The following is a 16,024-nucleotide window of genomic DNA, read 5'->3' as shown; positions in this document are numbered from 1 at the left end:
TTTCCCGGGGGAGCCGCTGTCATGCCCCGTGCCGTGGGCGAGCACCACATATGGCGATGGAAAACAGGAAAGAGGGGGTAAAAACGGGGTGAGCATGGATGGGGGGGTTCAGTCCTCTCCAAAAATAGAGCAGCCGGCTTCGACGCAAACCCCACTTTTTAGGGGGGATTTTAAACCACACTGTATTGGAAAATATGTATTTCACAGGTAGGAATAGGAGTGGGGGGCTCTTGTGTGCCCCCCAGAATTCCATGGAGGTATCTCAGCTTATGGAGGGGGGTAGGAGAGGAGCAATGTCACATCATTCCTTCACGCTGGGATGTTATGAAGTTTCTTCCATCCTCCAGGGATGCAGGGGCCTAAATATAGAGGCTAAAAATATCATCCCGTACCCAGCTCAGCCCCAAACCCAGGATTTTTCGGGGAGAAATCTCAGGTGATCGACATTAATAACAGCGGAGACCTCGTTAATAAAATTCCTCATTAAAACAGCACCGCAGGGGCAGGATGGGAGTGGAGCACCCACCCACGGGAAAAGGGCAGGAGCCAGGGGAGGACCAAGGGGTTTTTTTTAGTTTTGGGGTTGGACAGTGGGAAATGGGGGATTTGGGGCAAGTGCTGCGGTTGCATCTCTGGAGAGGTGTCCCAGTTCGCGAGGGTTATGGGGACATGCTCCCCTTTGGCTCCTCTCCACACATTTTGGGGCGGAATCACAGTGATCCAGAGCTGTGCGTGCTGCCTGTCCCCCTGGTGCTGCCTGCTACCCCTCCATGTCCTTGGCCTCTTTCAGGTCCTGGAGGGAAGAAGAAAATTTAGATGCTGTGGCACAAGGGGGGCAGGGACAGGGTGAGAGCAGGGACCAAGTGTGGCTCTTGGCACCTGAATGGAGGGCAGCCTACCGTGGAAGGAGGCCAGGTGAGACGGTCGTCCTCCAGCATGGCTCCCCACGCCACCGGGTCAATGCCACTAGCTGGGGAAGGAGGAGGCTTGATGCCACATGCAGTGGGCACCTGGTACCACGGGTGATGGGCACATGGGACACGCACAACATCCAGGGTGATGGCACAAATGGAAGGCCCGATGGCCATTGGTGGTGGACATTTGGGACAGGCACAAGGCTGTGGGCAATGGGCACAAGGGCAGGTTTGGGCACACAGGAGAGGCCTGATGGCCATCGGTGGTGGACATTTGGGACAGGCACAAGGCCATGGGCAGGTTTGGGCACACAGGAGAGCCCTGATGCTGTAGATGGTGGGCACAGGGGGCAGGACTGACACCCTGGGCAAGTGACGTGTGTGGCAGGCCTGATGCCCTGGTGATGGGCAGATGGGGCAGGCTGGGCAAACAGTGCAGCGTGGGGCAGGGCCGGCAGTGTGGGGGTGCCTGCTGGGCAAGGCCACTCACCCTCTCTGCTCTCCAGCAGCTTTTGGAAGTACTGCGCTGCAAAGGCCACCACGTCGGTGGGCTGCTCCCGCAGCACTTCCCGCGTCAGCCCCTCCAGCAGGTTCCGGAAGCCGGCGGGCACCCTCATGCTGGCGTTGGAGGCGGCGATGGACATGGTCGCTTCTCCTGGACCCTCTGCAGCGGCACAGCCCGGGATTAACCACAGCCCACAGCGCCCGGTGCCACCGGGCAGCGCCGGGACTCGAACCTGCGGACTAACGTCAGAGGGGGCCAGAGCCGCCGCTAGGGGGACACACGCTCCCTGCCCGCCGCGCACGCGCGCCGCCGCCTCTCTCTGCGCGCGCGCGGCCCCGGCCTGGGCAGGGTGAGCGGGCGCGGGGGGGCCTCGGCTCTCGTTCCCCGGTGTGTCCCGGCTCCCGTTCTCCGGTGTGCCCCGGCTTCCCACGCAACCCTCGGCCCCGCGCTCCCGGCCTTTCTCTCGGCCTCTCCCGTCAGAGCCGGACGGGGCCGCGCCTGCACCTCAGGCCGTGCTGCGGACGCCGTCGCTTGGCAACCGCCCCCACCGCCATGGGCGGGGCGTGCCCAGGCCCCGCCCCCTCGCGCCGGGCCCGCCTGAGGGGCGGGGCGGGCCGGGGGTACCGGGGGGCACCGGACGGTACCGGGCGGTACCGGCCCGTACCGGGGAGTACCGGGGAGTACCGCGGGTCCCGGCGCCCTCGCAGTCCGCTGTGCCCCCAGGATGGCGGCGTGTGCGCTGCTGGCGCTGCTGGCTCTGGCTCCGGCTCCGGCGGCCGCAGGTAAAGGGCTGGGGAGGGTCAACTCCGACCCCCCAGCCCCGCGGGCATCCTCTGCAGCCGGGCCCTGGAGCGAGCCTCCCCTGAGACCCCCCGAGACCCACTTCGGGGCAGCTGGCACCGCCAGAACCCCTGGCATCACAGCAGCCCGGCTCCGATGCCCAGGGAATTCCCCAAGCCCTCCCAAGCCCTAATTTGGTGCCCTTTGCACGCTCCGAGCCTCGTATGTGCATTGGCACTTCCCCAGCCCCGCTTTTCGGGTGCCCCTCTTGGCACCTCCTGTAAATCCTCCCAGCCCCACTTTGATACCCTTTGAACCCCCAGCCCCTCTTTGATGACGTTGGCACTGCTCTGAGCCCCACTTTGGGGACCTTGGTGCCCTCCCAGCCCCACTTTGGGGCCCTTGGCATCCCCTTTAGCCCAGTTTTTATGCCTTTATTACCCCCTCACCCATCTTTCACACTCTGCACCCCCAAGCTCTGCTTCTGTGCCCTCTGCACTCCCAGAGCCCTGGTTTGACACCCTCTGCACACCCTGAGTCCCACTTTGACAAGCATGGCATCCCCCCAAGCCTCAGTTCAGTGCCCTTCGCATCCCCTGAGTCCCACTTTGATGCCCTTCACACCCCCAGCCCCTCCCCAGCGCCCTTGGCCCAGCTCTGCTGCCGTGGGACGATGCTTTACGTAAGGTGGGAGCCGCATGCGGCTCCTTGGTGGTGTCTCGTGGGCTCTCCTCCCTTCCCTCCTCCCTTCTTCTTCCCTTCCCTCCTCCCAGCTGCTTTTTATAGCTTCCACTCTTCCCTGGCGTCTCAGTTTTAGGTTTTTTTTTCTCCTCCGACTTGTTTTTTATATAACTCCCGGAGCCTTGTGGCATGAGGCAGCAGGACCAGCGATGCAGCTGACTCCTGAGGGGCCGAGGACATCTTTCCTTTCCTTTCCTTTCCTTTCCTTTCCTTTCCTTTCCTTTCCTTTCCTTTCCTTTCCTTTCCTTTCCTTTCCTTTCCTTTCCTTTCCTTTCCTTTCCTTTCCTTTCCTTTCCTTTCCTTTCCTTTCCTTTCCTTTCCTTTCCTTTCCTTTCCTTTCCTTCCTAAACCCAGCCTAGGATGAGCTGCAGAGGAGATGAGGATCCATGAGCTCTGCTTTGGTCACCGGGGTTCTCTGCCCAGATCACCCCTCACACATTACTTCTGACCCCCTTTTCAAATATGATTTTCTTTTCACACTGCAAAAATGGGGCTTTGGGGGTGCCAGGGCTGAACCTTCTCCTTCCATCTCCACTGAAGGTGCCTTTGCCAATGCTGCACATCCAATGTTTTCCATCCCACCTTTGAGAAACCTTTTTCCAAGGGAAAAATACATCAGAACATTCATTAGCAAGGCTGGGCTGGGAGAGACACTCCCATGCTGTTATTAGAGGTATTTTTACCAAAATCTGTACCCAAATCCATGTAATACATGATGTAACATGCTGTCTGTATTTTAGGAGGTGAATTCCCTCTTGTGGAATTTAAATTCTACCTCTTCCTCAGCTCTGTGGTGGTTTTAACCACCTTAAAGCTGACCAGGAATCTGTAAATTAGGTGGGATTTCAAAAAACCTGTACTTAAGAGGGGGTCAGGGTGTTTTTCTCTCAGAGCTGATGTTTGCACTGTTTGCTGATTCCAGGGGGGATGCTCAGCTTTGCCTCCTACTATGGTGACCACATGGTGCTGCAGCAGAAGCCCTCAGGGGCTGTGGTGTGGGGCCATGGGGAGCTCGGGGCCATGGTGACCCTGACTCTCTCAGGTGCCAGTGGCCTCGTCGTCATGGAGAAAACAGCACAGGTTAAAGGTCAGTCCCAGACTTTCACTAGAAACTGATGGTTTTGGTGGCCAAAGAACTTGTCTGAACCCAAATCAGAGCCAATGCTAGGGTGGGTGAGACAGGGTTTGGCACCACCCCTGTGTTTGTCACACTGCTGCCCTGGAGCTGCAGAGGTGCTGGTGACATTGTGCTTTTCCCTCTCCAGGAGACCTGGGGGGCTCAGCCATTCCCCTCCCCAGCAGTGCAGCCTTTGCTCACTTTGGTTGCCAGCAGTGGCTCCCGTGGGCGCCCAGCGGGAGCCGAGCTGCTGCTGGAGTGGGTGGCACCGCACAGGCTGAGCTGAGCAGAGAGGCTGTGGAGGGGACAGGGGGAATTTACCTTCTCTCCCTGTCTAAACCAGGTCTGAGGAACCTCCAGAGCACTTCCAGGTTCTCTTTTGATCTCTGCCCTGTGGGATCTCTAAGCCCCAAAGGATGTTGCCTGTGCAAGCAGAACCTTCCTGGAGCTGGGAGGGCTCAGGGGCACATCAAACCCCAGCTACATCCCTGCCTGAAGAGTTGGGAGGGAGCTCATCACCTTTGGAGGGTAAAAGTGCTGCCCAAGGGCACCTCCATAAGATGAAGAGCCTGGAGGTGTCTTGTGGGAGAGCAGCAATCCAGGAGATCTGCAGGATCCAGCCAGAAAATCCATGCTAAGCTCCAGCAGAATATCTTTACGCTTCGATTTGGCGCCTCTAAAATTAGCTGGAGACATCTCAGTGTCACACACACCAAGCTGCTCCTGTAATCCCAGTTCCTCCCAGCAGCTTCTGCTCTGACACACATTTGTTTTCCAGGTTTTCTTTTTTAACCCCTAAATTCCTGCAGGAGAAAGGTCCCTCTGATGCCAGAGGTCTTCTGAAATCCATTTCCTCAACCTGTCTCTGTGGTGGACAAGCTTTTCCTTGTTGCCTGTCCTTCACCACTGGTTGATGGCTGCTCATCCAACATCCTGGTGAAGGTCTTGAGGCTGTCATAAGGGTGGTGGAAGATAAGCACCATCCTCTTCCTCCAGGACCTTCTGGGACTTGGACAGCTGTCCTGGACCCAATGGACCGGGGTGGTCCCTATGCACTGACAGCTGAGCAGGGCTTGGAGAACGTGACACTGTGGGACATCTACTTTGGAGATGTGTGGCTTTGCAGTGGGCAGAGCAACATGGCAATGACAGTCCTGCAGGTAAGGCCCCGCAGCACAGATCAGGCAGGAGCAGGTAGGGATCAGGCAGGGAAGCACCCTGCATGCTCCTGGCCCTTCTTCAGGTGGCCAATGCCAGCCAGGAGCTTGCCGCCGCCGCTCGCTATCCCTACGTCCGTGTCTTTGCTGCGGCGCCTGCCCGCTCCAGTGTGGAGCTGGAGGACCTGGAGCAGATTGATTTGCCATGGTCCATTCCAACAGCTGGTGAGTACAATGTGCCTCCAAGAGAGAGCTTGGAAATGGGTTTTTTCCCCGCTGTCTCCCTTTGCAGCCTGCTGTTTCTTGAGCAGAAAACCTGGGCCAAGGGAATTTCACCTACTTCTCGGCCGTGTGCTGGCTGTTGGGGCGCTCCCTCTTTGAGGCTCTGGGGACCCCCATCGGGCTGGTGGAGGTGGCCTGGGGAGGGACCCCCATCGAGGCCTGGTCCTCCCGCAGGGTTCTGAAGGCATGTGGGCTCCCAGAGGACATGGGGAGGTGAGAGAAGGTGCTGTGGAAACACCTCCTGCTGTGTACCACACTGCTTTTGGGGAGTATCCTCATCCCTTCCCACCCCACCTCCTCTCCCAGAGCCTCACAGCCCCCTCTATGCATCATTATACCCCCTCTGGATAAAAACCCCTCCCATGCCAAAAGCATAAAGCACATCTGGGTGGATAAAGGGAGAAAAGAGGGACCCCAGATCTCCCTTTGCCGTGGTGCTTGCTTTACCCTAAAGGCTGCCATGTGCTTTGTGCCCCCCTTAAACGTAGCTTTGTCTTCCAGCACCTCCCCACATCAGCATCTCTCTGGCCCACAAACGCCCTCTGTGCTCTGGAATGCCATGATCCACCCTCTGCTCAACATGACCCTGCGGGGTGTCGCTTGGTACCAGGGTGAGTCCCCATTTCTGTCCCCTGGGGTGGAGCAGCTCCCACTGTCCCACCGAGCTCTCAGCAGCTCTTCATTTTGGGGGACAGGTGAGGCCAATACCCTCCTGAACACAGACCAGTACAACTGCACCTTCCCTGCACTCATTGCCGACTGGCGCTGGGCGTTCCACACCGGATCAGCCGGACAGACGGAGCCACGTCTCCCCTTTGGCTTTGTGCAGGTGTGGGGGGTGAGAGGGGTGACATCCCCCGTTGTCCTTGGGGGATGCCCAGGGAGAGGATGCTGTCAACACATATGCATCCTGCCAAGTGCTGAAAATCCCAGGCAGGGAGCACAGCGGCCAGTTTTGGGATCTGAGCCAGTCCCCCATTTCCCTTGTGCCTCACAGCTGTCCACCTACCGCCGTGGGAGTGCAGACGACAGCTTTGCCCGGCTCCGCTGGCACCAGACAGCCGACCTGGGGCTTGTTCCCAATGCCAGGATGCCCAGCACTTTCATGGCTGTGGCCATGGATCTGGGTGATGAGCACTCTCCCTATGGCAGGTGAGTCCTGGGCTGGGGTGAGGGTGTAGGGATGGAGCTTTTGGGTTCCAGCTCCATCTTCCTCCTCTTCCTGGGCAGTATCCACCCCCGAGACAAGCAGAACGTCGCTCACCGACTGCTGCTGGGTGCCATGGCTGTGGCCTATGGGGACAAGGGCCTCGTGTTCCAGGGACCATTTCCCACCCGGGCTGTCCTAGAGGTGACCAGGGGGCTGCTGAATGTCACCTACAGCCAGGAGCTCATCTGGCGTCAGAGGGACGCACAGGCATTTGAGGTGAGGAGTGGGATATCCTCTCCAAAGAGCTGCAGAAGGGAAGGCAGCACTGATGGGGGTTTCTCCCCTCCCCAGGTGTGCTGTTCCAGCCAGGCCTCCCCGTGCCAGTGGCTGCTGGCACCAGTGGTGGCAGTAGGGTCCCGCACGGTGACACTGGCCCTGAGTGACTGCAGGACGCTGGTGCTGGGCCTGCGCTATGCCTGGGCCGAGTGGCCCTGTGAGTACCTGGCCTGCCCCCTCTACAACTCCCAGGGGCTGCCTGCACCCCCCTTCCTGCTGGACACCCTCCCTGCAGGGGACACTGCTGAAGGGAGGGAGCTGCTGCTCCTCCCCAGCTCTGGGTTCCCCCTAAATTAGGGAGATGAGTGAGCTCAGACCTCTGGCAAAGCACTCATGGCTCCTGGCACTGTCCCTTCCCAAGCCAGGGAATCATAGACCTCATTACTACCTTATTAATTAAACAAGTTTTCAGCTCCTCTGTGGACTCAAGCCAAGGCTACAGGGTGGGGGGAAGGGGGGAAAAGCCAATTTACAATTAAATACATGAAAAATTATGTAAGGAGAAGCTGCAGGACATACCAATGGGAGCTGAACCCCTCACTGCTGCTCCCATGCCCATGGAGCTGGTCCTGGCCCCTCAGATACCCCATTTCTCTGGGCATGGACTGCTGATCCCCAGGGTAAGGTGCACACAGGATCCAGGGATCAGCTTCCAGCTGCAGGGTGGAGAGGGGGAGAGAGGAGCTCTGCCAAAAAAACATGGCCAAATACTAAGGCTGGGCTGGGACAGGGAACTGTGGAGGGCTGCAAGTGCCTTCCACCTCCCTCTCTTAATAAAAAGTTAATGAACCAACTCATTTTATTCCTGGATCTCTCATTTTATTCCTAGATCTTTTTATTTTTCCTTCAGATGAGCATTCCTAATCCTCCATGCCCCACTTCTTGCCAAAAAAGCAGGGAAATTTGTGTGGAAGAGGCACAGTGTGGCACCCAGCACTTAAAATAAGAGACCCAAGAGGTTCTGCACAAAATATTGATTGTTTAACCCTTTTTTGCTGGACAAATGTACATAAGAAGGGAAAGGCCAGGTGCAGGAAGCACAGGTGGGTTCAGCCTGGCTGCTGCAGTAGAGCTGTGTCAGAAGAGTGGATCCTGGGATCAAGGATCCCTGCCTGCTGCTCCTCCTGGGTCAGGCAGAGCCGAGTGAGTCCCGTGAGGCTTTTCCCATCGTTTCCACTCCAGGCTTTGGTTCTAGACAAGGGGAGAAGAGCAGGCAGTTAATTAGCTGGGCAATGGCAGACTGGGATCTGGGTTTTTTCCAGCACTGAGTAACTGGCCCAGGAGCCAGCTGTGCTGGCCCTGGGTTGCCATAGTAACGAGGATGCAGAATCCAGCTCAGTCTGTGGATTTTTTTAAACCATAATTCAGACTGTGTGTTCAGGGCCAGGAGTGAAGCCCAGGCCTCTCAGCTCCTACCTGTGGGGCTGGGCTGTCTCACACAGCCTGCAAACCACTTGCCATGGGCACTGGGGGTCCCTGTGAGACCCCAGAGGAGGCATCCTGCTCCCCCAACCCCAAAGCACATGGGAGAGGGAGCAGTGCAGGTCCTGGGAATGTCGTTTTATCTTGGAACCCATCTCCATCTCCACACACAGCACCACTGTGCCCACCAGTGCCATACAAACAGGAGAAGGGGGCGGGCATGGCACCCTTGGCATCAGCGCCCCAGGATTTGAAACTCCCAACCCCACTCCCAGCAGGAAGAGCTGCCAAAAACAGGGACCCTCCCAGCCCTGCAGTTTGCCCAGAGCTTGGATTTAAGCAGCAATCTCTTGGCTTGCTGTTCCTATAGCAACCCCTGCCCACACTTTGGATTGCAGTAGCATCACACTCTGCATGCCAGAACCCCTTCCAGGATTTGTCAGCCCTCACAGTGACCCCCAGCTATGCCCCAGACCCCTTAAGGTCTTGGCAAAGGATTTAGGGTGGTGCAGCCACAGATCGAGGGTGGGATCTTGTGGTGTGGGAGCCAAGAGAAGAGGGAAGAAGTTGTCTCTACCCAAAAGGCCTACCTAGGGCTGCACCATTGGAGAGGGCTGCGCTGCCTTCGGCCTCGGGGGTGCAGGATTGGTGTTTGGGCTTGGTGGTCTCCAGCCCAGCCAGCAGCGTCATGAAGTCGATGACAGTATCGATGTCCTCCTTGTTGGCAGTGGCTTCCCTCAGGGCGCTGACGGCATTGAGGCGGCTGAAGGAGGTCAGCTCGGAGATGTTGGCACGGAGGAAGAGGAGGATGATGTTGAGGTCGTTGAGGGGGCAGGTGAGCATCCTGCGACTGAGCAGGTCGAAGGCAGGCAGCATCTCATAGACAGAGAGCAGCCCCTTGTCCCACTGGCAGAGCTGCAGGGCGTTGTAGATGACAACAGGGATGAGGAGGACATAGACACTGCCAACTGAGAGGCTGATGAGCTGGAACACGGAGAAGAAGACCAGCTTGCAAGGGATGAGCGACGGGATGTGCGGCTCTGCCTCGAGCAACCCCGTTTTGATGGAGCAGCTGAACTCATCCTGGAAGAAGATGTTTAGGTGGAGAAAGACCAGGTAGAGGCAGGTGGCAGCCAAGAAGAGGAGCAGCAGCAGGTTCCTCAGGATGTAGATGAACACCAGGGCGTGGGCGTGCTGCTTGCAGGTCAGGTACCGCTCCAGCAACGGGAACTCGAAATACCTCTCCCGGCGGGCCCTGGGGGTGGAGGGACACAGGGGGAGTGACAGCCACCTCCCATTTCACCCAGTACCATCCTGGGTGCAGCCACAATGCCACGTGGAGGGACTCCAAGGGCCACAGTGACCTGGCCTGGCCTCACCTCTCGTACTCCTCCCAGAATTGCTCTGGCTCCGCACTGGCCTGCTGGACCTTCTTCATGTGCTGCACCAGGCGCACGGAGCGGTTGTAGGATTTATCCAGCTCGTCGATGATGAAGAGGAGGTCGCAGTGCAGGGCGGGGGCAGCAGCGTAACGCCACAGCAGGTACGGCAGGTACATCAGCACTGCCACCACCAGCAGCGAGTAGGGGAACACCTGGGCAAAGAACACGAATGGTCATAGAGGATGTGGAGTTGCTCTTGCTGTGGACATCCAGATGGGATGCAGGGGCACTCAGACGTGACTTTGACCCTACCTTGAGAGCCCAGAGGGACTTGGTGATGGCACGTCCCTCGGCGTCGAAGCCGTGGTGGATGAGGGAGTCCCAGCAAGCAGTGTCGGTGTAGGCGGACTGCTTCCCCGTGAAGTTGGTGGGAGAGAAGCAGCTGATCTGGGAGCCTGGGGCGAGGAGGAGGAGAGCAAATCTCAGCCATGGAGGGTGGAGGAACACTCCAAAGCCACAAGCAAATGCCTTACAGGAAGGTAATTACATCTCAGGCATTGCTTTGAATCAAAAAAAGCCTTTTTCATGGTCATTTTGGAGCTGCTGTGTTTCTAGTCAGGACTTTTCCATCTCTTCCCAAACACAAACCCTTTGTGTGTAGCAGTGTGTACACAGTGTAGGGAATTACGGACTAACAACTAACCAGCCAGAAACTGGAGTAAAACCAAACCCTCAGGGAGAGCAGTTAGATGTTGGCCGAGGCCAGATTTAGCCTCAATGCATCTCTCCATGCTGCTGGCACCTCCTCCTCCTCCTCTTCCTCCTCCTTGGAAACAAGCCCACGGCACCCAAAGGTGCTGGGCACAAGCAGCTGAGTCCGGGCATTGACTCAGTGCTGCTCCTGGGGTTAGCACAGCTGTTCCTACGCTCTCCCAGTGAATTAGGATCCATTAAAAACAATCAATAAATACCCATGAGGCAGAACAGCTCCTAAAACTGTTCCAGGCTGTTCCGCTTTGGATCATAACACCATCAAGAATACAAGGGATTTGCCACAACAACCAAACCACCGCTGGTGATTGCCCACGACCTGAAGAACACATTGGAAAAGCCACAACTCACCAGCAGAGAACTCCCGGGCGAAAGCCAGCGAGACGAGGAAGAGGGGCAGCCCCACGGTGACGAACTTCAGCAGGCGATCGCTCGGCAGCTCCAGCCGCAAGCCCTTGGCTCGGGAGCTGCTGGGATCCGGGAGCAGAGCATCAGAGAGCATGTACTCAGCAGCCGTGTGCGAGAGGGACATTTTGAAGTGAGGAAGAGACACTGATGAGGGCTGCCTGAGGTGTGACTGGCTCAAGAGCGACTTTGCCGGGCTGAGGAGCTCCTGCCGAGAGCTTGCTGAGCGCTGTGTCCGGCAGCTGTGAACGACAGCTCAGGCAGGGCGTTAAATCACCTCATAATTACAGGGGAAGCCTTTTCACAAACAGAAATAGAAAAACCCACCCCAGCAGCCGCAGCAGCGAGCGGGGAAGGCAGCAGGCTGGGAAGGCACTTTCCTCCCTGACAGCATTCCTGCAGGGCAGCGTTCCTGCCCGGCCACAGCCGCTCCTGGCTCCCCGTGGTTTTACCTCCCTCTCTCATCAGCCAACAGATTTCTGGCGCTGTGGCCCGAGGGCATGGGGGTCCCCAGCTATTTTCAGCAGGGAGTCAGGGGACTGGGCCCTCCCACAGCAAAAAGCCCCAGCCAGATACACAGTTGTCCTGTGGGGCATAAAATCCACTTTCCAGCATCCAAACCAGCCAGAGGAGCCAGAGAACATCCTGCTGCCCAGCCCCAAGCTCCTCAGACAGGTTAGGAGACACCAAATGAGGTAATTTTGAGGCAGAACATCTGCTGCAATTCCCCATATCATCAATCCCTCCTCTTGCCTCCCTCTCAGGGCACAGGGGGAAGAATCTGGCTCCAAGGAAGGCTCCCAAGGGCAGGGACTCCAAGAAGGGATTCTAAAAATAAGGAATAGGGTAACTGAAGGAGCAGTTACAGAATAGTTCCCCAGCAGCACAGTGCTGAGAAACCCACACTAATGCTGCTGGCAGCACAGAGCAGGGGCAGTCTCAGAGCTGCTCAGCCCAGCCAAGCCAAGCCAAGCCAAGCCAAGCAACTCCCTGTGCAGTCTCTCAACACAGCAAAAAAAATACCAGAGCCACTGCCAAATTGCACTTTCGATGGATTTTCCAGTGAAGGGACTGTCCAAATCTGAGCTAAGCAACTCTGGAGAGACAAGTGACAGTTCCACAATCTGGGAGGGGTTGCAACAGGTCTGCTCAAACCTACACAGGGACTGAGTCCCACCCAGCCAGAGCACAGAGACACACACCACCACCTTCCCTCAAGGGAACTGGAACCTTTATTGCCCAGAGACAAGTTCAAAACACAAATCAGGCAAAGCCCAACTTTCACCCAGCCTTGTTTGTCTCTACTAGAAGCTCCTCAGTATGTCCACCTGCTTTCCTGGGCCAGAAGCACATGTAGGCACCCACTCTGAATCCAGCAACATCAGCACCAGCACAGACACTGCAGGCTTTACCCCACCACTGGCTCCAAGGTGGGCACAGCTGCTGCCACGTGCAGGAGATGTGGAGATACATGGCACCATTCCAGTCCTGCCTCGTCAGTCCTTAGGGATGTCCAGCTCTAGCTTCCTCAGGGTTTTTTGGAAGAAGAGGGGCAGCTTGCAGACAAAGTCTAAGGGCTGGCCCAGGGGCAGGCAGAGGCGGTGAGCGTGCAGGTGCAGGGGCAAGTGCCGAGCCTTGCTCTGCTCCAGCTTCAGCCTCCTCAGGGTGAGCTCAGGAAGCTTCTGCAGCAAGGACAGAAAATGTTCCCTTCAAAATTGCAGCTTTTCAGCTGGGACTTGAAATCCCCAGCCCATGAGCAGCTGGGGGACACAAGGGGCTGTATCCAGCTCCAGTGCAAGACCTGCCTTACCTGGGGCGCCAGTTTGCTCCAGTGCGAGTATTTGTGATCCCCCAGGATGGGGCATCCCAAGCCATAGGCCAGGTGAACCCGGATCTGGTGCTTCACCCCTAAGGAGAAAAAGGGAAGAAGAGAAAGCTGACATCCAGCTGGGCTCACCCTCAGTGCTGGACAAAGCTGTGCTGAAATCACTGGCAGCCAGCACCCAGAGCTTTGTCCTAGAAATGGGACAAAGTCTTGTCTAATGACAAGTTCCCCCTTCCAGAGCTGCTGCTGACTGCACAGTGACGCCGGCAGGGGGCTGTGTACAAGTCACGAACGGGATGGGATTGCTATGGAACGTGCCTTGAGCTGTTTTATTTTTCAGCATCAGTCTCATTACATCTTTATGACAATGGGAAGCTGCCAGCAGCTCACATCTCAGGCAGCAGACCAAGAATTTAATGTTACAACTTACCTTATAAGCTTCTTGACCAATCACACAAAGCAAAAGCATATTGACAGTAGTTCTGTCTAACCACTATAAGCACACATACCTTTGGTTAAAACAATGCTTGCTTATTTCAAATAAAATACCTGCTTGTAAGCCTTAAAACACAATGCACAGAGCTCCATTATTAAGCTTCAACCTTCCTAATATCTTGCTAGATAAACTTTTCTGTAGCTTACAGAGTTATTCTAGTCAAGCATTAATACACAGACTATTGTTCTATTTGTCTTTGCTTTTCTACAGTTTAAATAATTTTTCTGCTGACCAATCTCATGGCTGCTGCTTAGCTCTAATCACAGTTCTACTGCCTCTGAAGCCTGCCTTTTGCAGCTTTCCCAAAACCCTCTAATTTTATAGATTCCCACACACAGAGAGCAGATCCAGCCCCAGGGCAGGCCCCACTCACCGGTGATGGGCTGGAGCTGCAGCAGGGAGCAGGCGGAGGCAGCAGCCAGCCGGCGGTACCGCGTCACTGCGCGCTCGGCGTGCCGATCCCCGCGGGCCTTCACCACCCTGCCATCCTCCGGACGCACGCGGTACCTGGGAGCCAGCGTCATCTGGAGGGTGGTGACAGGGGGAGTTGAGGCAGACAGGAGGGGATGCTGGGGCTGCCTGGCCAGAATGGCAGCTGAGGGCACACAGGACTCACCTTGTAGTGGGACTGGTGGCTCTGCACCTCCTTCTCCACAATGGGGATCTCCACAACGCCCTCAACAGGGTCCGGGTCCCCCAGGACGATTGCCCTGGAAAGGGAAAGCACAGGTCTGTGGGGTGTTGCTCTCACAGGAGGGGAACCTTCCCCTCAGCCCCTCTCCCATGACCCAGTCCCATAAAATGGTGCTGAAAGGGGGAGATAAGCAACACCCCCTACTTCCACAAAGCCCTCAGACCCCAGGGATTGTCCCCTCACCCTTTTTTTAAATGCCTTTCACAGCCCCATCTTCACTCAAGCCTTTCCTACCAGTAGATCTTCTCCACCTGACGGGTTTTGAAGAGCAGACGGATCTTCTCTGCTGCCTCCTTGCTCCGTGCCAGCACCATCACACCCGTGGTCTCCTTGTCCAACCGGTGGCAGAGGTGGAGGGGCTCAGCTTTCATGCTCTCCAGCATCTTGGCCAAAATGGGCAGCACATCAGCGATGCAGTTCTTGATGCCGGGGCCACCTGTGTGACCCAGGGCAGCAAGGAGTCTCACCTCTTGTACTCCCCATGCACCCTAAATCACCCCAAAATGCCAGGGGAAGGCCGAGATCTGACAGTGGCCAAGCCCCTGGAACCCTCCCTGGGAAGGGAAACCCCAGCACAGGAAGGGCAGGGACAGAGGATCCCCATAAGCACCACGGAGCCATTTCCATTCCCCACTCGCCCTCACCGTGCACAGGGAGCCCGTAGGGTTTGTCTATCACCACAATCTCCTCATTCTGGTATAGAGTTCTCTGTTTAAGGATCTTGGCCAGGACATTGGGGTGAACCTGCTGCAGCTGCTGGCTCATTGCAGTGAGTTCCCGGAGCCATCGCTGCGTCGGGTCCTTGGGGATCTGAGGAGAGAAGGAGACACCAGTGGTGGGGTTTAAACAGCTCTTGGCTCTCACACAAACCTGCACTGGCACCTGCAGCAACGTGCTCGCCTTCCCTGTGCTCCTGCTCCATGACTGAGGGACAGCCTGGGATCCAGAGGGATCAACGGGACCAGTTCAGTCAGTGGCCTTGGGGAATCTCCTGAGGGTCAACAAGGCCAAGGGCAGGTGCTGCACCTGGGCCAGGGCCACCCTGAGGATCATCCAGGCTGGGGATGAAGGGATGGAGAGCAGCTCTGGGAGAAGCACTTGGGGTGCAGGTGGGGGAGAGCTGGACAGGCCCTGGCCCAGAACCCCCCTGTGCTGGGCTGGTCCCCAGCCTGGGCAGCAGGGCAGGGGGGGATTCTGCCCCTCTGCCCCCCAGCTGAGACCCCACCTGCAGAGCTGCCTCCAGCTCGGGGGTCCCAGCACAGGAAGGAGCTGGAGCTGCTGGAGGAGCCCAGAGGAGGCCACGGAGATGCTCCAGGGCTGGAGCCCCTCTGCTCTGGAGCCAGGCTGGGAGAGCTGGGGGTGCTCACCTGGAGAAGGCTCCAGGGAGAGCTCAGAGCCCCTTCCAGTGCCTAAAGGGGCTCCAGGAGAGCTGGAGAGGGACTTTGCACAAGGGCCTGGAGTGACAGGATAAGAGGGAATGGCTTCACACCGACAAAACACGAAGTTAGAGGGGATACCGAGAAGAAATTTTCCCTGTGAGGGTGGTGAGGCCCTGACACAAGTTGCCCAGAGCACTGCCCCCATCCCGGAGTGCCCAAGGCCAGGTTTGGCAGGAGCTGGGACCACCCTGGTCTAGGGGGAAGGTGTCCCTGCCCCGCCAGGGGTGGAACTGGATGGGTTTTCTCCCATCGCCCCCGACCCCTCACCACGAGTCCCGCTCCCCGTGCCCGCCCGCGCTATGCACGCCGGGACTTGTAGTCCGGACACCCCGGGCCCAGCGGCCCGCACTCCGCTCACCTCTCGCTGTTGCTCCTCGCTCTTCCGCAGCCGCTCCGCCAGCTCCTCCGCCCGCAGAGCCGCTGTCGCCCGTCCGCTCCCGCAGACGCCACGCACCATCCGGGCCAGCCCCGCGCCGCTCCGCCAACAGCGCCTCGCCGCGCCGCCGCCCGCCGCCATCTTCTACCTCCTTCTCCGCGTCCCTCCGCCGGCCAATGGCAGCGCCGCGGGTGCAGCACCACGGAGCTCCTACCCAATGGGAAGGTGTCGC

The 16,024-nt window shown here is 57.6% G+C and overlaps 3 protein-coding genes across 5 annotated transcripts; 1 reads left to right on the top strand and 2 right to left on the bottom strand.

Annotated features, from left to right (window-relative positions):
- The first annotated feature begins 2,060 nt into the window (after positions 1-2,060).
- On the top strand, positions 2,061-7,775 carry SIAE (sialic acid acetylesterase). 3 transcript variants are annotated; one of them, XM_036397497.2, is made up of 10 exons: positions 2,061-2,201; positions 3,863-4,027; positions 5,054-5,217; positions 5,301-5,439; positions 5,526-5,709; positions 5,998-6,107; positions 6,192-6,325; positions 6,494-6,648; positions 6,727-6,922; positions 6,998-7,775. In XM_036397497.2, exons 1-10 carry the CDS (start codon positions 2,144-2,146, stop codon positions 7,277-7,279), a joined length of 1,587 nt encoding a protein of 528 aa, XP_036253390.1. In that variant the 5' UTR covers positions 2,061-2,143; the 3' UTR covers positions 7,280-7,775. The 3 variants fall into 3 exon arrangements, with proteins under 3 accessions (XP_036253390.1, XP_036253392.1, XP_036253391.1); XM_036397498.2 differs by lacking the exon at positions 2,061-2,201 and adding an exon at positions 2,208-3,777; XM_036397499.2 differs by lacking the exon at positions 3,863-4,027.
- A 4-nt stretch (positions 7,776-7,779) lies between these two features.
- PANX3 (pannexin 3) lies at positions 7,780-12,101 on the bottom strand. Its single transcript, XM_036397508.1, has 5 exons — positions 10,909-12,101; positions 10,099-10,241; positions 9,784-9,998; positions 8,995-9,659; positions 7,780-8,173 (listed from the first exon to the last, which is right to left on the bottom strand). The coding sequence occupies exons 1-5, from the start codon at positions 11,087-11,089 to the stop codon at positions 8,112-8,114; spliced, it is 1,266 nt and encodes a 421-aa protein (XP_036253401.1). The 5' UTR covers positions 11,090-12,101; the 3' UTR covers positions 7,780-8,111.
- Positions 12,102-12,176: 75 nt separating this feature from the next.
- RPUSD4 (RNA pseudouridine synthase D4) lies at positions 12,177-15,972 on the bottom strand. The gene is made up of 7 exons (XM_036397509.2): positions 15,775-15,972; positions 14,622-14,787; positions 14,212-14,413; positions 13,900-13,993; positions 13,657-13,807; positions 12,773-12,870; positions 12,177-12,644 (listed from the first exon to the last, which is right to left on the bottom strand). The coding sequence occupies exons 1-7, from the start codon at positions 15,931-15,933 to the stop codon at positions 12,459-12,461; spliced, it is 1,056 nt and encodes a 351-aa protein (XP_036253402.1). The 5' UTR covers positions 15,934-15,972; the 3' UTR covers positions 12,177-12,458.
- Between the last annotated feature and the right edge of the window lie 52 nt (positions 15,973-16,024).

The sequence above is a fragment of the Molothrus ater genome, chromosome 22 (genome assembly GCF_012460135.2).
Source record: "Molothrus ater isolate BHLD 08-10-18 breed brown headed cowbird chromosome 22, BPBGC_Mater_1.1, whole genome shotgun sequence".
NCBI classification, from domain to species: Eukaryota; Metazoa; Chordata; class Aves; order Passeriformes; family Icteridae; genus Molothrus; species Molothrus ater.
The sequence above is the reverse complement of the archived record's forward strand: the minus strand, read 5'-3'. Positions and strand labels throughout refer to the sequence as shown.

Bases quoted from the DNA above. Each gene is read 5' to 3' on its own strand.
- SIAE (XM_036397497.2), top strand. From the start codon at position 2,144: ATGGCGGCGTGTGCGCTGCTGGCGCTGCTGGCTCTGGCTCCGGCTCCG. The intron at 5,218-5,300 runs GTAAGGCCCCGC...GCCCTTCTTCAG, and splicing joins TGGCAATGACAGTCCTGCAG to GTGGCCAATGCCAGCCAGGA. The intron at 5,710-5,997 runs GTGAGAGAAGGT...TTTGTCTTCCAG, and splicing joins CTCCCAGAGGACATGGGGAG to CACCTCCCCACATCAGCATC.
- PANX3 (XM_036397508.1), bottom strand. From the start codon at position 11,089: ATGTCCCTCTCGCACACGGCTGCTGAGTACATGCTCTCTGATGCTCTG. The intron at 9,999-10,098 runs GTAGGGTCAAAG...TTCTTTGCCCAG, and splicing joins AGTCCCTCTGGGCTCTCAAG to GTGTTCCCCTACTCGCTGCT. The intron at 9,660-9,783 runs GTGAGGCCAGGC...CTCCACCCCCAG, and splicing joins TTCTGGGAGGAGTACGAGAG to GGCCCGCCGGGAGAGGTATT.
- RPUSD4 (XM_036397509.2), bottom strand. From the start codon at position 15,933: ATGGCGGCGGGCGGCGGCGCGGCGAGGCGCTGTTGGCGGAGCGGCGCG. The intron at 14,414-14,621 runs GTGAGGGCGAGT...TGGGTCACACAG, and splicing joins CTACGGGCTCCCTGTGCACG to GTGGCCCCGGCATCAAGAAC. The intron at 13,994-14,211 runs GTAGGAAAGGCT...TTCCCTTTCCAG, and splicing joins CAGGTGGAGAAGATCTACTG to GGCAATCGTCCTGGGGGACC.